This window comes from Hypomesus nipponensis, chromosome 28 (assembly GCF_054491055.1).
Source record: "Hypomesus nipponensis isolate SF chromosome 28, ASM5449105v1, whole genome shotgun sequence".
NCBI classification, from domain to species: Eukaryota; Metazoa; Chordata; class Actinopteri; order Osmeriformes; family Osmeridae; genus Hypomesus; species Hypomesus nipponensis.
Genome location: NC_140388.1, coordinates 7,621,436 through 7,641,674, shown reverse-complemented (window position 1 = coordinate 7,641,674; position 20,239 = coordinate 7,621,436). Strand labels below are relative to the sequence as shown.

At 44.3% G+C, this 20,239-nt stretch overlaps 2 protein-coding genes and 1 long non-coding RNA gene across 4 annotated transcripts; 1 reads left to right on the top strand and 2 right to left on the bottom strand.

Annotated features, from left to right (window-relative positions):
• Positions 1 to 1,034: 1,034 nt before the first annotated feature.
• On the bottom strand, positions 1,035 to 6,800 carry krt1-c5 (keratin, type 1, gene c5). The gene is made up of 9 exons (XM_084694960.1): positions 6,712 to 6,800; positions 5,815 to 6,212; positions 5,526 to 5,608; positions 4,977 to 5,133; positions 3,856 to 4,020; positions 3,502 to 3,627; positions 2,506 to 2,723; positions 2,156 to 2,181; positions 1,035 to 1,404 (listed from the first exon to the last, which is right to left on the bottom strand). The coding sequence occupies exons 2-9, from the start codon at positions 6,202 to 6,204 to the stop codon at positions 1,289 to 1,291; spliced, it is 1,281 nt and encodes a 426-aa protein (XP_084551086.1). The 5' UTR covers positions 6,205 to 6,212; positions 6,712 to 6,800; the 3' UTR covers positions 1,035 to 1,288.
• A 3,781-nt stretch (positions 6,801 to 10,581) lies between these two features.
• lhx6b (LIM homeobox 6b) lies at positions 10,582 to 15,623 on the bottom strand. Of its 2 annotated transcripts, none has more exons than XM_084695135.1 (8): positions 15,262 to 15,623; positions 13,924 to 14,100; positions 13,539 to 13,660; positions 12,756 to 12,976; positions 12,470 to 12,570; positions 12,268 to 12,363; positions 11,575 to 11,749; positions 10,582 to 11,251 (listed from the first exon to the last, which is right to left on the bottom strand). In XM_084695135.1, exons 1-8 carry the CDS (start codon positions 15,334 to 15,336, stop codon positions 11,172 to 11,174), a joined length of 1,047 nt encoding a protein of 348 aa, XP_084551261.1. In that variant the 5' UTR covers positions 15,337 to 15,623; the 3' UTR covers positions 10,582 to 11,171. The 2 variants fall into 2 exon arrangements, with proteins under 2 accessions (XP_084551261.1, XP_084551262.1); XM_084695136.1 differs by lacking the exon at positions 15,262 to 15,623 and adding an exon at positions 14,486 to 15,239.
• Positions 15,624 to 16,097: 474 nt separating this feature from the next.
• LOC146219797 (uncharacterized) lies at positions 16,098 to 18,972 on the top strand. Its single transcript, XR_014751021.1, has 3 exons — positions 16,098 to 16,381; positions 18,060 to 18,100; positions 18,193 to 18,972. It is a non-coding gene; the product is annotated as an uncharacterized LOC146219797 (long non-coding RNA).
• Positions 18,973 to 20,239: the final 1,267 nt, after the last annotated feature.

Here is a 20,239-nt window from a genome sequence, read left to right as displayed (position 1 = left end):
GCGCAAGGCCATGGCATGACTTAGCTCAAACTGGAAAGTCTTAAAAAGGGATACACTTACCACACACACACACACACAAACGCACGCACACACACACACAATGTCCCTTCACATGATGCTTCAGTGATCAGTGACAACAAGTCCAGTCACAGCAACACCAGTAAAACCTCAGAGTGGAGTGCACTTTAACTTTTTTGGGGGGAACACTTAGCAACATGGGATATCAGTTCCACATCAGTTCCACTTATACTTAACAACAGTGGCCATTTGACATTTTAGGAATGATATCTTATCAAGCCTATCAACAGGCCATCCATGTTTGCTATGTTAGCTCCAGAAGAAGTTCCAAGCAAGATAATGAGCACAGGACCAGATTTTCAGGTTCAGTATTTTGGGTCTGAGTAAATAGCCATGGGAATTGTAGACTGCCATGTCATCTGATCTGTCCTCTGGTGTCACAGTGACCCAGAAGGATAGGACAAAGGTTCTCATGACTTCAACACTGTTTTGTGTTCACAAAACTAGGCTGTCAACAATGTCACAACAAAACCTATCTCTGGAATTTAGCTTTCAGTTGGAAGCACCATATGTGGCTGTAAAAAGGTGACTCGCTGGTTCACTTTTAATTTCGTAACTTTACTCTTCTTATCGTTCACACACACGCTTATTCACACACACACACACACACACACACACACACACTCACACAAAAGCCTTGATATCCGAGACCCTGTGTTTGGTCACCCAGTGATTTTGGTTTCTGCCTCTTGTTTAAGTGTTGCCTAAGTTTCCTCCCAGTTTCTATCTCCATATAGGGGTATTTGCCACATGGTCACAGGGTTTGAAAGCTTTAGCATTTGGTACACAGACTTTGACATTTATGTTAACAATGTGGACACAGAAGTGAAACATTGAAATGACCAATCATATTAAAAAGATGTATTGCAGATGCTATAAAGTATTTATTTTCTCCCTCACTACCATGGAAATTCAGATAATCTACAGAAGACTACTTGTGACTACACATTCTTAGGACTACACAGTGTTGACACAGTCAATACATGGGACTACACATTTTTATGTATTCCTTTATTTTTTAACAGTTGATAGATTCTGCATTTCCAGTCACTGTCATGGAGGTCACCCTGTAAAAAAAATGAAAAAACTACTGACGCCCACATGGGTGAGCCTTCAACTCCAGTAGCCAATCACACGTGGAAGGCCACGATTCCATAGACGCATGACATGCTGATGGTGATGATGAGGATGATGATGGCAGGCTCTTCCTCTACTTCTTGGTCTCCTCTATCTGCTCCACCTCGCTGGACTCGTCCACTACCTTGCCGTTGACCATGGTCTGGGTGACCACCTTCACGATCTTCCTTGTCCTAACCTCAGGCTCCCCTGCGACACATGGGGCACAGTCAGCTCCTCGTAATCTTTACATTTTGCATTTTGTGTCTTTCCCCTTGTTGTTCGTTTGGCAGACGCTTTTATACAAAGCGACGGACAAAGTACAGCAGAAGATTAAAGATCAAATGTGCATGTTTCTTAATGGTAGAATGGCAGTTTCTCAGTAGCTCTTGTCTGAGAACACTTAGAATCGGTGCCGATCTTTCATGTGACGCTCCTTCCCTGTGTACTAAGATAAATGTCCTCCTTTTGCCAGGAAGGATGCACTTGCACATACACACAACTGGGCTAAAGAAGAGGGTTTGGACTGCGCTGTCCTGTATCAAGTAGCACATATGACAGCAGGGCGATACCGAGACCAAGGCCAAAAGAAGGGGTGTGTCCTCGACAGCACTTGGTTGAAATGACCCTGGGGAAGCGAACCCAAGAGCTCACCCATTCTCACGGCCTAACATTCACCATGGAATGCAGCCATGTTAGTTATCAGATAAGCAATGTGGTTTTGATTAGACTGAAATTACACTCTGATATGTTGCTTTATCTATTTGATGTGGGAAATAATATACATCAGAGTCAAGTCAATCTTTACTATCCCCACGGGCCAATTGGCTTTACAACCAACTGTCCATGAATATAAAATGACCTACAGTATAACACATACACAATATATGGGGAACTTAGATCATTTCAAAGAATAGCTTTCTATTATTTTGAATATCAAAACATTTCACAAAGTACTTACTCTTAGGGGGTGGGATCTCTTTTACCCTGCAGGGAAAAGAAAAGTAACAACAGTCAGTTCTAGGAAAGTTTGATTATTAAATAAAATATAATTTTACGTAGACGACTGATTACAGAGTACCGGATAGGGGCATAGGAGTAATTACAATGTTGCGTGATAAGCATAAGCATGGCCAGAAGCTCCCCATTTTTACAGAGAAATGGGCAGTTTGTTTTAAAACAAGTCATTTATTTATAGTTAGAGCCTCCCTTAGAAACATACCACAGAGATTAGGGGGGATTTTCCCTTCTACATCCTTCTCTGCCTACTACGCCTGTGATTCTGCGATATTTAAATTACAAATTGTTTACATTTCCTCCCCTTCCAGAAGCCGCCTGTAGGTGGCGATCTCCATCTCCAGATTCTGTTTGATGCGGAGCAGCTGCTCGTAGTCGGTCTTGTTGCGCTGCATGTCTAGACGCAGCTGGGAGAGCTCGTCCTCGAGCTGGGTCAGCGTGGCCTGCAGACGCTCCATCTCCAGGGTGTACTTGTGGCCCGTCTCGCTCAGATTACCCTCCATCACGCCCACCTGGTAGACCAAGCAGAGCACAAACCAACAACCGTGAGGTTTAGGATTGTTAAACTACTTCCTCCGAGGGGTTATGGACTTTCGAACAATTCAAGCAACCAGAGTCTTTGCTTTAAAAAATAAAGATGCCAAAATCAAGAGTGATTAACAATGATTAAGCCTTACGCTAGCTTGCGTGTCTTTCCATTTCTATAATATTGTTTAGTACGCATGTAGCTCAGCACTGTTCAAGCATATTCACGTTCGACGTATGGTGCGATGCTGTGGGGTGGTAAACCTGGTTCATCCTTTTACAACCTACAACCACGCCTTGCTCTATGACCAGCGAGACAAGCTAATGTCATCACTGTCACATAAATCTTACTCTCCATAGATAAGGTGGTCATTTATCAGTTGGTGCTGAGCACACACGCACCTCAACATATATATTTTTTCCTGGGAAATGTTTCCATTATGTATGTCTTTGTGTGTACAGTACAGAGACCCGCCTTTACATGTCCCAGACAGTGGCACACACATAGCCTTGACTTTGTTTGTGTCCTGTCAAATTGATGAACTATGCACTATGTTTAACCAACCATCAATATGACAAGGAGGACACAGCAGGGAGCTCACACCAACTTGCTCACCCTAACCCTAACAGCAATTCTCAGATTCACAAAATCTTCCACCGTCCATTCAAAATTGGTACAATTCAAGGGGCTGATTCTTTCAGAATAAAAGTATTTTTTTCCAGTTTGGAGTCCCCTGTCCCCTGGGTTGGGGGTGTGTGCAGTACCTGCTTGCGCAGGTTGTCCAGCTCCACTTCCAGGGCCTGCAGGAAGCGACGTCGCTCACTCAGCTCTCCCTGAGCAGAGCGCAGCGCCTCGTTGCTCTCCTTCACCTCCGACTGCACCGCGTCCAGCTGCGCACACACACACACACACACGCCCACACGAATGATCACATCACAGCTTTTGAACACAGACAGCGCTGTCAAAACGGAATATTATTCGATGTACATGACATGATATATGGAATAACAGACACGCTGATCGATGTTTTAGCTATGCTGTGTGGGATTCCAGCCCTTTCATGGTTCGTGTGCTGAAATATGCTGAGAATTCGGAATCACCCCTACATTCCGACTGACCTTCTTCAGGTACCAGGCCTCGGCCTCCTCCTTGTTCTTGCGGGTGATGCCCTCGTACTGGACCCTCAGCTCCGCCATGATGGCCGCCAGGTCAGGGCCCTGGACGGCATCCACCTCCACAGTCACCTGCTCGTTGGCCAGACGGGCCTTCAGGGCGCCCATCTCCTGCAGTGGATCAACACCAGCAGGGAGGGAGGGAGGGAGGGAGGGAGGGAGGGAGGGAGGGAGGGAGGGAGGGAGGGAGGGAGGGAGGGAGGGAGGGAGGGAGGGAGGGAGGGAGGGAGGGAGGGAGGGAGGGAGGGAGGGAGGGAGGGAGGGAGGGAGGGAGGGAGGGGGAGGGGGAGGGGGAGGGGGAGGGGGAGGGGGAGGGGGAGGGGGAGGGGGAGGGGGAGGGGGGCAAACAGGAAGACAGGTAGGCAAACAGGCAGACATTCAGACAGGCGCAGAGACAGGCAGGAAGACAGACAGACATCTGTTGGTACAGCCCCAGTACAGCTATAGAATGAAGTGATATGACTGCCTCGTGCTTCTACCATGACTTCTCATAGTGGAAGTGGAGCTCGTGCAGGGAACGGACTTCGGCTAACTCTGTGAGGTAGGTTTCCTTGTTTGTACTTGGCCACATCCTGGACACCACACCTGATTATCAGAACATACAATCCCTGTGTGTCTTTCCGAGCTGTGTGTCTAAGTGATCATCGCATCTCACAGCGCAAAGACTTCAAAGAACTGGGTGTGTCTGTACACACATCATCGTTTTTCAGTGACTGCTACCCTTCGTTCCTCTGAGCGTTAGCGAGGAACGCGGTTTGAGTTGGTGTAAATACTCTTCACATGATGTCAACTGTGCAACGGCTCAGTGGTGTCTGCTAAATGAATACATTGCATACTCTAACCCGCTTTAGTAGAATAGCATTTTTCAAAGGTTTGTGAACTTTTGAACACTGTCCCAATCACCCCCCCGCCCTTCACACACACTCACAAGCACACACACACACAGTCACACACACTCCTCACACTCCCCCCCCCCCCTTGACAACTTGTGAGGTAATTAGTCAATGATGTGCAAACACACGTTGCTCCTTCTCAGACGAGAGAGAGACCCGCGGGGGAGATCTCACCTCATCGTGATTCTTCTTCAGGAAGTAGAGTTCCTCCTTCAGGCTGTCCAGGTCTCCTCTGAGGGTAGCTATGATCTGGTCGTGATCCGACTTGGCCCTCCTCAGAGCCAGACAGTCTCTCTCCACGGACTGGCACAGCGCTGCCTCCGCCTCCCATCTAACGATACAGGATTACCAGACACAGATTCCACACCAGTAGAGGCACACACAAAAACACACACACATGTTCCAAAACCTGACAACGTAACTTCCCCGCAACACTGCTACTCCATGCAGGCTCCTCTCCTAGCGCCTCGCCGTGCCAAATGTCAGACACATCCGAAACGGATGATGTCTCCCTGACCCCCGTCTATCTATCACAGGCTCCAGGGCTAGCTGATGGGTGGTGCGGGGAGCGCCCCGCTTGCGTGAGAGCACCGTGGGAATGGGCTCGTATTTCTCCGCCTGACAGAGAGGTCATTTATTCACAGTGCAACGCGGACTTGCACTCTCATGTGAAACTCGCAGACGGGCGAGGCTGAAAGAATAGCCCCTCTGTCTGTCACTCACTTGACCCTGAAGTCATCAGCTGCCAACTTGGCGTTATCAATCTCCAGCATGATACGGGCGTTTTCCAGGGTCTTCTTTCTCACCTGGAAGGTGGGTGGAGAGGCGTGTAAACAACTCAAATCACACAATACACTGTATCAAATGCACTTCTGTCAAACACGCCATTAGAAGGCAATTCCGCGAGAAACGGCTCTCAAACAAATGGCACAAACAAACACAAAGTTCATCAGCGTCTGTTAGTGTGCACGCCACACGACTAGCATCTAGTTGCATCAGAATGGACTCTGACCTCCTGGCCAATGGCGTGAGCCTGAGCCATCATGGCCTCGATGTCGTGGCCCTTGGGAGCGCGCTCCAGCATCATCTGCTTGATCTTCACCTCCAGCTCGGCGTTGGAGCGCTCCAGAGACCTCACCTTGTCCAGGTAGTTGGCCAGGCGGTCGTTGAGGCCCTGCATGGCCTCCTTGTCGCTGACCCCGGCCCCCATGCTGTTGAGGGAGAGGCTGGAGCCCAGCGTGTTGAGGCCATTCCCAACGGAGAGCGAGCGGGAGAGGGAGAGGCTGCTGCTGGAGGAGACGGGGGGCCTGGAGCGAGGGCTTCGGCCGCTGTCCCTCAGGGACATGCTCGAGAAGGAGGGCTGGCGAACTGAGTAGCTGCGCATGGAGAAAGCGGAGGCCATTTTGTCCGCTGGAGAGGAGTGCAGAGGAGCATTTGGAGTCATTATGTAGGAGCATAGTGAGGTCATACTCTTTTATTGAGGTCATGAAGTCATTGTGCTGTGGCTTGAAAATATTATAAGTGGTCTATCAACAACTCACTCAAAGGACTACAGGAGGCATAAACTGTCATGAAACATTCTTCACAGACAATACAGCATATATATAGAACCTTTACTTACTAATATTGCTACTAATTCCAATTTGTTTCCGATGCAAGTGCTCATGAAATTGATGACAGTTATTGTTATGTGGACTTTCACATAATGAATTGCAAGCACATCGGCTCACCTGAAGCTAAAACTGTTTTCCAACAACACATCTCAGTTCAAACATAAACTCACAAAGTCACATCTGAACCCCATCTCCCTTTCAAGACGCAGGCACTAAATCACTCACTTTACAACAAAAACACTACAAACACAACGCATTTGTATTCTGCTCAGTACCATAACAGATACATTACTTACATGGAGGTCAGGGTGCAGGAGATAGAGCTTCTGGAAGGTTCTACGTCTGAGACCCTTGGTAAAGAAGGTGACTGCTGTGACTGTGTGAGATGCCTCAGGTGATCTAGGCTGGGGACCAAGGGGGCGGGGCCTCTGTCTGTGTGGAGGGGCGGGGTCGTCACAGACTTGGCCCAATGGCACCGCACCAACACTTGGGTATGCTATGTCACATGACACCCCGGGGTAAAACCATGACAGTGTTATCAAGAAGTAGGCTGATGGATCAAATCAAACCCTAATCTTGTATTTGTGACATTTAAGATCTTTCCACATTGGATCCGTTTGTGAAAACATTGTGAAGTGAAAGACCCAAGGCTAAACAAGACACCAGAGTTGTCTTGCAGTGACAACAGCCTGATTCCGATTGTTAACTCATCACACTTACAGTAATGTCTTAACCACCAGTAGAACCAATACATTCTATGCATATCCACATCTCCAACAAGAACAGAGTACTAATGAATCCATGTTGTCACCACACGTTGACAACAAACTCTTTATTTGTGTGGTCTGTAATGAAAGATGTAATGCTAATAATTCTCTTAGGTCATTTTTGAGGTTTAGGTTTCAATGGAAAGTCCCGATTCCTTGTCGGTCCTGGATGGGAGCTGGACCAGCCGGGTGCACATGTCTCTGGTTCTCTGATACAGCCTCCCCCTCCTCCTATTGAGCCACAGAAGAATACCTGGCAACCCGAGCCACCTGCCGCTCCTGGGGATGGCTCTGGTCCGGGGGATCTGGGAGGAACCAGTGGACAATAGAGAGAAGGAGAGCGGGATGAGCGAGATCAAGAGAGGGAGGGAGAGAGAGAGAGAGAGAGAGAGAGAGAGAGAGAGAGAGAGAGAAAGGGAAAACCCCTGTGAATAGCTCCAGAGGTAGGTGGAGGCAGGGATTGTTGAACCCAGGCACATTTGCATATTAGTACACTACATACTTGTACTGTGTAGATTTGTGTACCCGATTCTATCAATATCCATTATCACATGGGCAATATACATGTATATTTTAGTTTATTTATTCAACACCTCATCTCTCTGGTACCTCAGCAGACAACAGCATCTAGGCAGGACTTGTTCTCATACAGAAGCTGTGGAAAGGAACGGTGTACTCTGAAACAGATTCCTTACTATAACTTCAATGTGCCCAATTCTCGCTTGATCAGGCAGTAAAACTGTCTGACCTGATGTAAAGAGTCCCATGGCCCCCGCCCATATTTCAATCTCAACCACACACTGAACTGTGTGTTTTAGCTGTTGTAGATCAACTTAAATTTGGTTATGGAAGGAAACCTGGGCATGTCCATGAGATACAGTGGCTAATGTTGAGGATGTGCCGCCCCCTTGTGGTATTACGCAGTCACTGCATCTGGACAGCTGTCAAATTGAGATCAGAGACTCATCAGGGCCAAAAGTAATAAGAATAGTAGAATGCACGTTTCAAAACTCACGAGTGTGCACTTTGCAAATAACTCCACTGAGCCGACTTGAGATGAAAATTGGTCAAACGAGACTACTCGACGAGTCATCTCTTCTCTGCTGTCTGTCTGAGAGGGCTTGAGTAGACTGGAGTGGTCTGGCACAGTCTTCAAACACAGTCTACCAGCTGCCTCACTGCCACTCCGTGCGCCAATGCTGCAATACGACACAGCGACCATGACGGCCGCGTTGCTTCCACTTAGAGTCATGACATGGTAGGGAATGTAGAACTTGCACTAGAGTTTCGTTCTATGCAAAATATAGCCTATATTTAATTTGGTGACTGAAGAGAATTGGCTCCAGGTCTGATGAGAGACAGTAATGTTTTAGCTATGTCTGGCATTGTGATCTGCATCTCTTTCAGTGTTCCTGGGAAGGAGCACAATCACCGTAGAAGCAGCAAATTAATGCAGCTAAGCCCAATTCCAGGGTTAGTTCTCAGTTCTGTTTAACATTTCAACGTCAGAAAAAATGCCTAGGCATGAGATGCGCTCTGCTACTTCTCCTTCCATTCTTCCTTTTATTTTTTTGCCTCGCACCAAAAATAAATCATTCTTTTTAGGCACAGTGTGCTTAGATGAGAGGTCTGCACAGACCTTTGTAGTCAGATTGTGGAGCTCAGCCGAGAACTCCCCTCAAAAGCACTGTCGCGTAATCACTCATCAGCGGTGCCGCGCACAGTAATTCACCACGAGGAATCCTGCAATCAGACGACTATTCATTAACATAGGGGGCCTTTCTCATCTGCAAGTACTTGAGCCTGCCAATCAACTGAGTCGACGCATGACATTCTGACAGAATGAGCCGGTTTGAAGGCTGACAGAAGCTTGTGCATCGTTGAACGATGTCGTCTCCTTGCCTCGTTCTCTCAATAGATAAACGATACTGTACGTGAGATAATCCAATAGGAGGTAATAAAGAGACATTTAGAGGTTATTTCGTTAAAGAGCGGCCAAGAATATGTCTGATTGACAATCAGCTCTATTCAACATAACAAAGGAGACACGACTTTGTTTTAAGATTTCATATGCCTAGATACAGTAGAATCAGCCTTTCAGTGACAATTTATTCTCATAATGTATTGACTTAAAAAGACACTCTGACAAACGTACTACATAATAACGACACACCAATTAACTTGTTTTTTTGTTGCATATAATTGTTCTTATCTGTGCCCAAGACAATATAAGCAAACTAGTAGAAGTCGATGATTAAAATATATACATATATACTGGTAAACGTTCCACTGTATCTTACTAATCTGCATCTGTATCTCTAATCGGCCATCTTTAATTTCCTTCTCTTGGTGCTGGCCTTGGTGACTGCTTCTCCTTGTGGGTTCAGTCAGCAGGAGGAGGCTGCCTTCTCCACCTGAGTCCCACACACCTGGCTCAGCCCAATCTAGTCTATTTTTAATTAAATCTCTAATCGCTATGGCCCAAGCACAAAGAACACCATTGAGTCAGTGCATCTGTGTATCTGGTACATAGTCTTCCTGTACTAATGCCTCCTGCTACTGTAGGGTTAGTTTCTCTGTGTGGCTACATGATATCACTGGACCATACACTTATGGGTAATTAGCATTCTTTACTTGGACAATGTAGATAGAACCCATCTGATCACAGGAACTTTCCTTTCCTACTTTCCTAAGTATTTGGGTGGAACGTGTACTGCACAGTTAGTTTCAAACAAGTCTTTTTTTTAGTTGGTGGGGGGGGTCAATGTTGCTTTATCAAAACTATGAACCCTCTTCAGCAAAATTTGGCTTGGTGTGGACTGAGTATCAAGTTAACTCAGAACCCCATCCCTCAACTTGAGGAAGGACTAGTGGATACATGAGATTGATCCCCACAGCCTAAGTGTTCCAGTTAAGAGACTGATATAAAAGAGGTCGTCTTCTAAAGCGATAGACAGGGCTGTGTTCTCCTTTGTTGCACTGAGTTCATTACTGTCGTTGTGGTTTTCATTGCCAGAATGGCAGGCAGAGTGCTAAGCAGTCAATATAACTGCTTCACATGATCTGAGTTAAATGGTCTTATGAAAGCCAACAGAGTGCTCGATCAATATCATACGTTGAGTGAGATGCTTATAATGGTTTCCCCATTACCTTAACAGGTTGTAAATTGAGGGTCCTCAACCCGTACCTTGTTCATTACTTACCTATGAATATTGCTGAAAATAGCAGGTTATGAAAGCCATTTGGCTTTTGATGGATGGCCTATTGGGTTTATTGTTTGCGATTGTGTGTGTAAAATAACCTACTGTGTGTTAGGCCTACAATATCTGCTTCCAGTGTGGATGTGTGTGTGTGTGTGTGTGTGTCAAAAATAACTGAAAAAGTGAGAAAATACATGAGTTTACACAACACTTACAGGCACATTTTATTAAATTCGTACAGTATTTACAATATACAATAAATGACTTTAGCAGTCAGCATATAAGGACATTTACTAAAGTGCTTCTCTGTAAAGTCAAAATAAATAACGTAACATTCTATTAAACAACTTCAAAACAACATCAACACAAAACACAGTCTCCCGGGTAAGACCCACCCATCCTCGGCCCAGAGAAACACACAAGTCATGCATTTGGATTTCTTACACTTTTAAACCTCAGGATTGAAAAAAAAAAAAGTGGTTTGTGACTTGATGGAAAAGGGCAAGAAAAAAAGTTATCCAGGACAAAAAACAATTAGGGGGGGGGTGGAATTTCACGTCACGTCCTTTTGTCCTTGCCAATGTCTGATCTTCCAGGACGATTTTCCAAGAGGAGAGAGAAAAAAAACATACATCTCCTTGAAAAGCACAATTCCAAACTGAATTAGATGGTGTAAAAAACACACTTTAATCCTGTGAAGAGGCAGAAGGGACTGTCCTGCTGTCTTCTCCCATGAGGAAACTGAACAGGGATTGGGGACGTGTAGAGCCAGGCCGTGTTGGGCAGGGTTCAGCGCAGAGGCAGCTGAGTCAAACCCATGGTCGGGTGGTTGAGATGGTTCGAGCCTGCCAGCACAGAGAAAGGATGGCCTGCATACAGACACAAACACAAAAGAGATCTACTCAAGAAGATGCACTTGACAAGCAAAAAAACTAAACATAACAGATTCAGCAGTCGAACATATTAATCAGTAGGAAATCAAGCCCTTGTGGTTCGCATCAACATTTACATGTATTCATTTAGCAGATGCTTTTATCCACGGCGATATATACGAAAGTGTGGAGAGTAAGTGCAGCAGATAATCAAGGACTAGGAGAGCACAGTTCCGCGGTGATTGATACTAAGAAACAGACTAGACAATTGTCTCAAATACAATCTCTTCCAGGGACAGGCTGAGGAGCCGCTGACTCACTGTCCAGGTATCCATGCAGGCCCATCAGGTGGGGGTGGTCAGGGCTGGTGAAGGGGGAGTAGTGGAAGTCTTCTGGCAGGGAGGAGGGCATACGGGAGTGGGGGACACCCTGGGACAGAGTGCTGGGTTGCGGAGGGTGCTTTTTGTGTCTTGCTCTACAGTTCTGAAACCAAACCTGATAGAAAATAGAAAATATACCTTATGATTTATCTTTCATTATCCATTGCGATAGAAATCTTTTTTTTTTTTTAAGGGGAGTATGCAAAGTATTTTTTCCTTTTCATTTCCAATGCTTGAGATATTTTAGGATTTGATATGAACAAATTCTAAATATTTTGTGGGTTGGAACCTGATATAGCTGTGTGCAATCCGTAATTGTGAAGTGGATGCAAATCACATGCAAATGAAGCAACCACATAATCACAGAAAATGCTACATTTCTACAAACCAAATAATGAAAAAATACTGATTGTATAAGGTGGATTGCTAGTAAACATATTTAAAAATATATTTAAAAATGTTTTGGGTTTACATATTTAAATAACAGTTCTATAATTTTTACAAAAAATCATACATCTTAATAGAATCATATAGATAGGCCTATATATTAAATTATTTTATACAAAATATTGTACTATATGGAGTTATGTCCTGTTGCCTATACCATATTGCAGTGTGCCATGTTTCCCTGACCTGTATGACCCGTCGGCTCAGTCCTGTCATGTCTGCAAGCTTTTGTAGGGTCTGGGCATCTGGGTTGTTGTCTTGGTTAAACTGGGACTGCATTACCTAGGAGAACACACCAGAACACTCAAATCAGCCATCACTGTTTTTCCCTCTCAGAGAACCACACATACACACACACACTGTAGGCACAACATGCTACTGGCTATACCTGAAGTTGCTCTGCAGTGAAGGATGTCCGTGCCCTCTTTGCTGGCCTGGGTTGACTGTCCTGGTCAGAAGGCAGGGCTCCCTCCAGAGTCAGTCCTGTCCCTAGGGTTACAGGAACATCATTTACCAACCACACTCAACGCATTTATGTTGATTTTCTTACACTGAGACTATAAGCCGTGCCAGTTTAGTATTTCTTTTCAAATTGTGACGACAATAAATAAATAATTAACATAGGCTATGCCTGCAACTTGAATGTCTGGTATGGTCTGGAAGCTGTTACGAACCGTTTTCTGCAGCTCTACGCAGGTTGTCCACCATGGTATCATAGTGCCCTCGACAGAGAACCCTGCCTTCCACGAGACCAAACTCCTCTCCGGTAGACAACTGCCGCTTGCAGGAGTAGCAAGCAAAGCACGCCAGGTGGTACACACTGCCACGCGCTCGCCTCACCCAATCACTGGCATAGATCTGACGGCCACACTGGGCACATTTGGTGCCAAACCGACTGTGAGACAGATAGAACGCTGTCAAATATAGGCTAATTTAAGTTCAAAATTATTTTTTTGTATGAATGTGTGACGGCAATATGATTTAGTAATTGCAGTAATATAATATAATCTGAAGAAGTTAAAAAATACTGGGAAAAATAAGTTCATTAAATAATAATCTATTTCAAGAAGAGATGTTTTGTAAATCGCAGACAATTCAGAGGAATAAACTAACCATTTAAAAAAATTCACGACATTATTGTCTACGACCAGAGAAACTTGAAAGGTGACCAGAAAGACAAATGATTAACGGGTAGACAATTTAATTGAGATCGTTTAAAAATAATAAACGTTATTTTCTATAGCACTTATGTATTGATAAACTAATATGCCGTTAAAACGCATTGACACAGCAACATTTTTCTTGTCTATAGAGTATAGGCTATCCAATATTTTACATTTTCCTTTCAGGCCTAGTTATATTTTGCGTCACGAGATAACAAAAAGGCAACATTTCGTAGCCTACATGCACATAAAGGCTTTCACTTTAATTTAAACAGGTTGCAGAACTTACCCTACCTGAAATAATCCAATTTACAATAGATTTCTTTGTTTTTTATGTAGCAGCTATTGTGCTGACGTAAAGATTCTCTGCAGACTGAACACTCCAAACATCCCACGTGCCAATTCTGATTATTCACCTGCAAGGTGATCAATATAATGCAAAGTTATTACATTGTTAAACATGCACATATTATAATCATCATCTAGAAACTTTCAAAATGATTTATTTCGTTTTTGGATAATTATGTCAAAAAAAATAGGCTAACTATCAGGTGAAGCAGGCGCGAACATCATCCAGGACTGTTAAATTGATTGTAAACCAAGATCATCAGTAGATACCAGCAGGCATATGTGGGGACAACACTGAATTATGATTTTGGCCTAAAATGGTTCTGGTCACCTTGAGCAGATATCTGTCCTGGATCTCCGTCCCGCAGCTCGCGCACTGATTCTTCCCCAAGGAGCGGACTGCTGACGGAGAGGCCAGCGGCGACGAACACACACACGGCGTCAAGGAAGGACTGCACAGGTTTGCCTCCTTCTTCACCTCCGATTGGGACTCCTCTTCCGAGTGAGACTGTTATGAACAACAACACTTTACAATCTGATTTTTAGGTTGAAATAGGCTTCTTCCAATGTTTAACATAACTTGCATAACTTACCTTTATACGATACAATAACTTATCACACTTGCCTAATTTGATATAGCCAATACCCACCATATGAAATGTGTCTACGCACGTCAGACATTACAGTGAGTTGACAATAACATGACACGATCCAAAATGTGATTGAAGTGACAAAACTACAAACTCGACGCCCAAACAGTCGACACAGCTCAGAGGACAGCATTGAGTGTCCTTGGGAGAAAGCAGTTCGATTAACGCCCTTTTCGACACAATCCAAGAATCAGAAGTATTATAGGCTACCAGGAAAAGGAAGACCTTGTAGTTTTGACTCACCATTATCAAGCTTCGGACACTGGGTGTAGGTGAGAAAGATGGAGCCTAAAAGATAGACTACTCGCCCTCTTCCACGCATTACGCATCCCTAACCCACATTGCCAGCCACATCCGGTCCAAAACAATAAATATCGCATTTAAAAGCTGGCAACAAAGGCAAAATTTGATGAGGCAATTAAACTTAAATGATTGATTTTTTTCCTTGCGCGCAACAGCCTACCTCATATTCCCCATGCAATCGAAAAGCCCTGAAAAGATAGACCACCTGCAATTAGTGTTTGCTTGAAATGCTCGCGACAAGAGGCAGTAAGAGTGTCAATTTCAGCTGTCACTCACGAGAAGGCACCGGGACACCAGCAGAATTACATATTATAATTTTAATAGCCGTAATCGAAAATCGAATCTCTCTAAACAGCCATAGGATGTGAAGTGGTTCAATTGTAGATCGCACTATTCATACGAGATAATGTACAGAAGTTGCAGCTGATCTTGAAACATAAAGGACGGTGATTGTGTCGGTCATGATAGGCTCGTTAAATACTTGAGAGTCCCCCGGGTGATTACGGCACTATTCACCCACTGCCAAAAAATGTGCTTCAGGGTGGAATTCAGAATCCATGTTGTCCTTCGTTTCAAAAATTAGCACCAATGTAAAAAATGTTCGTGATTGTCACTAAACATAAACATTGGAAACAAAAATGCAGATAGAAATTCAACAGACTAAAAAATTATCACATTGAAGTTGAGGCTTAATGACCCCCAAATCGTTTCATTACCTTAACGAAATCATTGTCCAATAACACATTTTCTTCTTTTGGAAGTGAGGATTGAGATTCATTTTTCCAGTACATGAGAAAAAAGGAAACATCCAAATATAGGCTACCAGCCTACAGGCCTTATTCTTCAAAAGGGGAAAATCCGGCATTCAAATGAACAACGAAACGCCCTCCGAATTTGTTATAAATCAGTGGTTAACATTAAGATTTAATCTCACGTGTCTTTCAGTTTATACCCTTGTGGAGAATGAAATTTCGTTGTGTATCTGTCCTGTTGTTACTGCTCCGGTAAAAACCAAATTAGAGGCAAAAGGCGACTTTATCCTTTTAAGAAATAAGCTACCCGTGTTCATTCAGGAAAACAGAGCTATGGGGCTCCACTTATCTTTTTGGCTTTTTCTCCGCCTCTCCTCCAAAATGGAAGTTAGGCTACTCCCCATTCACTCTGATGAGAAAACAATTACCTCCACTAATATGGTAAATTAATAAAACAAGTAGCATTATCAAATAATATGACGCATTAATAAATATAAACAAAATATGTAGTTAAAACAGTATTGTTATTGAAAATGATCATTTCACTTGACTTTGTAGCATTTACAGTTTATATGTCGTAGCACTAGTTAAAAGTGTGTTTTGTCTGCGTGAGTCAGTTAAAGGCATGGTTTAGTAAAAAAAAAAAAGAAGAAAAAAAAGAGAGAGATCAAATTCTGTTATATTGTTTTTTTTCCGTGGTGCAGTTTTTCCTGCACCACGTACTGAAATCCCATTAGGCCTACATTCCAGTATTGATCAGTGAACACAATTCTCTAACACAGCGCACACAATGCGAGGTCAAAGACAGGGTTGTGTCACCTGCAGCATCCGGAACAGTGAATGTAGGAACTGAAGGTGGACTGCTACTGGTCTGATATCTCTGTTCTGCCACCCCACCCTTCCTTTAGGACCAGCTGCTCGTGTTCCAGGCAAACAATGAACCACGAGTCCCCCACCTGAATAAAAACAAAACGTAACATATGCTTAACTTATCACCGCGGCCTAAACAGCCCCCAACGGACGGTCGGGAGGTCAGCGTGTCAACGGTAATACGCCTGTCATCCGTTCCTCACTAGCTCGTAAGGTAAGGAAGGGTTGTTCGAGGGCGCTTTAACAGAATGTGTTTACAAAAGGAAATTATCATCAGCGTTAAGAAGGGGAGCCATTGTTGCTTTTGAATAACAACAAGAACGAACAACATGTTGATCGTAAAGCTTGTCTGAACCAGGAAAACTAATGGACTACACCTTGTAGTGACAGGTAAAACGCGTCTGCGACTATCAGCTGCATTGGTGGGAAATCATATCCAGGATATGATATCCTCTTCCGTTTCTCACAGTCCTCCATTCATCTGCACTGCACAAATACTTATTAATAATAATAATAACAATATCCAATCAGCCTATTAACACAAAATGAATAGTCAACCTTCCTGTCATTATGACTGGTTACAGCTGTCTATAGGTTCTCCTTTCAGCTGTTTCTGTAAGTTAAGGTAGATTTCTCAGCTTCGTGGTAGATCACTCTGAATGTAATAGTGTGCACTGTGTCGTATCAAAACTAGAGACAGAATATCTCTCTAGTTTTGATACTACACACGATTTCAGTGTACCCTACAGCAGCACCCTGGGGTGTGTGAGAGCTGGACACCTCCACGCCGGCCTGGCCCTGCCCTACCCTGCATGCAGCACGCAGCCAAGTGACAACATGACATAACCTCCGCTTGGCATGTTCGCTGAAAGAAAATGTTTGGAGAGGGAAGGGCGCATTGAAGCCCAAGCCCAGCAGTGGAGCCTTATCTTGTAGCACCAGTGCCTCTGTGATCTTGGGTCAAGACCTGACTGATAAAATGACTTCTATGTGATGGCTTGTGAATGGGGCGGGGCGGTAATGAGCAGCATCATTTATGCTTCACAAAAAAAAAGAAAAAATAGCTACACAAAAGGGCTCAGAAAATGAAAGTATATCCATTTGATTGACGACTAGGTCTATACTCGGCTACACACTGACAAACGACAGTGGAAGGGAGGGCTGTGAGTACAGAAGTGGTTGACCTCTAAGTTGCCCGGTATGTGATGAGTTTCCTTCAGAATAAAAGACCTTCCACATGTTTCCATGTGTATGTATTAAAGGACCTTCGATAAACACTATTACACACTAAAATAATCATTTACGTGCATTTTTCCTTGTCTGCTTTGTGGGTTTAGATTGGATTTCATGTGATGACAGCTATGGGGATCTGTGAAGACCAATGTGATCTACTGTAGGCCTATGGAAATCACACTTGATTTGATTTGTCACAACTCAAAACGGACTCAACATTTGTCCATAACCAAATGGAGGATTTGTTGTTTTCTTAGCCAATGGGAGGCCTCCACCGTGGAGGATAAATATACAGTCACTAAACGTGGATTGGAATTCTACGTCTCTCAACCAACAAAGTCAACGAGACAAACCTCCCGCATGATAGCTGCATTGCCGGTTGACAAAAAAAAAAACTCCCCCATCATCATAAACAAATAAAAAGTTTATTTGAAGTACAGACAAGGAAAAATGGCTGGGTTTTCAGCACTCGCGCCAGCATACGACAGCAATTTGAAGGGTGTGTGTATTTTGGCTGGGCCTTGCGGCCTATGATGGATGACAACAGAGAAAATCCCGAGCCTCTGGCTCGAACACAGACATGTAAATTGCTTTCAGCTGATGACTTTATTTCTCCTGAAATTTATCAAGTGGATTACAGTACGCCTTCTTATTTACAGCTCGGAGGCAGGCGATACGTTTGGCCGAGCAGCGAGAAGAGGTAGGTGTTTTTTTTTTTTTACTCTGCAGGATGAAAATATACAAGTTGTGAAGGGCATTCTGTAAACATTGTGATGAATTATCCACGCGCAGCCAGGGTCAAGGGCAGGTGTGTAGCCACTGTGGGCACCCCCGTTTAGGAATGAGTCCAGCAGTTTGGATATGTGAGTGATGAATAATACTATAACAACACCAGATCAACTCGTATTCACGGCACATTAATGTCCATGCAATATCTACAATATCATCTATAATATCATTATAATTGTCATTTGAAGTTTTTTTGTGTTAAGAGCATTTCTGTTTTACCGGGGCTCAGATAGTAAAGAGCAAAAGGAATGTAGAGAGGAAAGGACATGCAGGAAAATGGCCAGGTTGGATTCAAACCCAGAGTAAAAAGATCATTGAAAAAACAGAATCACCATATCACAGAATTAGTATAAGTAATATCAAGCAGCATGTTGAAGTAACACATTACATAACTATGGAACATTATAACCCTGCAATATATACTGCCCACTATACTAAAACCCTATCACTGACCATGATCTAACTCATCTTAAATTCAGAATGGAGTGGGGTCAGGGTCAAGGGTCACTTACTTACCCAATCAGGTAACTAGCTCCAGGAGGAAAATTGTTTCCTTCCGACCACTTGCACTCACCTACAGTGACCCACAGCAATTAGAGGTGAAGCACGCTCCTAATCAAGGACGCCCCCCCAGGGAAGTGTGTAGCCTGCCCCCAAACACACCCCAGTACTGCTTTGCCCCCTGCAACAAGGCATGTTGAAGTTCAAGTGTTTAAACTGTCAGGTCATATAGGCTCGAAACAGAGATTACTGCCGGAGCAGCCATCTTGTGTTTAATTTTACGCCGACTACAATATCCTGCCTGGTTGTTGATCTCAACAGCTCTAGACGGTGTCAAGGAAGAGGTGAGGCTCCAAAGTGCTTTACTACCTCCTCCTCAAAATGTATTGGATGGGAAGGTCCAAGGGGAGGAGCCAGGGATGTTTTCATCCTATGATCTTTGAGGGGGGGACGAGAAAAAGGAGGGAAGGAATCATTGACAGACCTCGGAGATATTTCAGTCGGCAGTCGGATTCTAGCCAGAGGGAGTGTGAAAGGTGATACAAGAATCTGTGTTCAAGAGAACAATCCAAGTTATTTTGTCCTTATGTTATTTCACTGGTCAGTTACCGCTACGGGGACTTAAATCATGAGGTGTGATACAGTCTGTATCACTAGATAACACACGTAAAAATGTGCTCCTGGCTATCACCATTTGGAAGCCAAGCAATTCCCCTTGACGTTCCTGCATTTGATTGAAGCGATACAATACTGTATGTAATAAAATTATGCTAATGAACATTCAAGTATGTGGTATATGATTACAGCATAAAAAAAAACATTCTTTAGGAATGAGCACGAAGCCACTCATTAGTAGGGGCAGACTTGTTTCAGTTTGGTAGACCACCAAGCACTTGAGAACTTCCTCTTCATGACCTCCAGCGAGGAAGAAGGTGATGGAGATGGATGTATCTGGTCTGGAGAAGGAAGCAGTTGGCCTCACTGAGAATCAGCTGTTTCATCTCACAGCTTCGGCAAACGACACACCGAGGGCCTCTCACAGGACCTCCAGTACTCTATGCCTATATCCAAAAACCCATCTGAGGTAATACATGATGACCCCCCCCCCCCCCCCTCCAACACACACACACACGCACACATCCCACCCTAAGCCTCCTGCCCACCCAAAACCATCAGTTGGATCGGCCCGTTCTCCAACTGGACAGGAAGTCTGCTAATCTGTAATCTGATCCGCCGAGAGGAAGGAGGAAGGAACGAGACTTCAGTGCTTTCACCAGTGGTATCCATCACCAGGCCTGGAACCAGACTCATTAAGAGCAGGAGCATTGCTTAACTAAACATCTTCTCCATAAAATAAATGCTTCCAGGTTACCCGCCTGCCCAGGTCGGATCCTGAGGAGCATCTGATATCAATTATCAGAACTCGGTTGGAACCAATGAACCCCTCCCCCAATCTGCCCCCATCGAACCACTCTCCATATAACCACCCCACGTCTAGGCCCCCTTCACACACCACCCCCCATCACCAGCACACACAACACCTACCCAA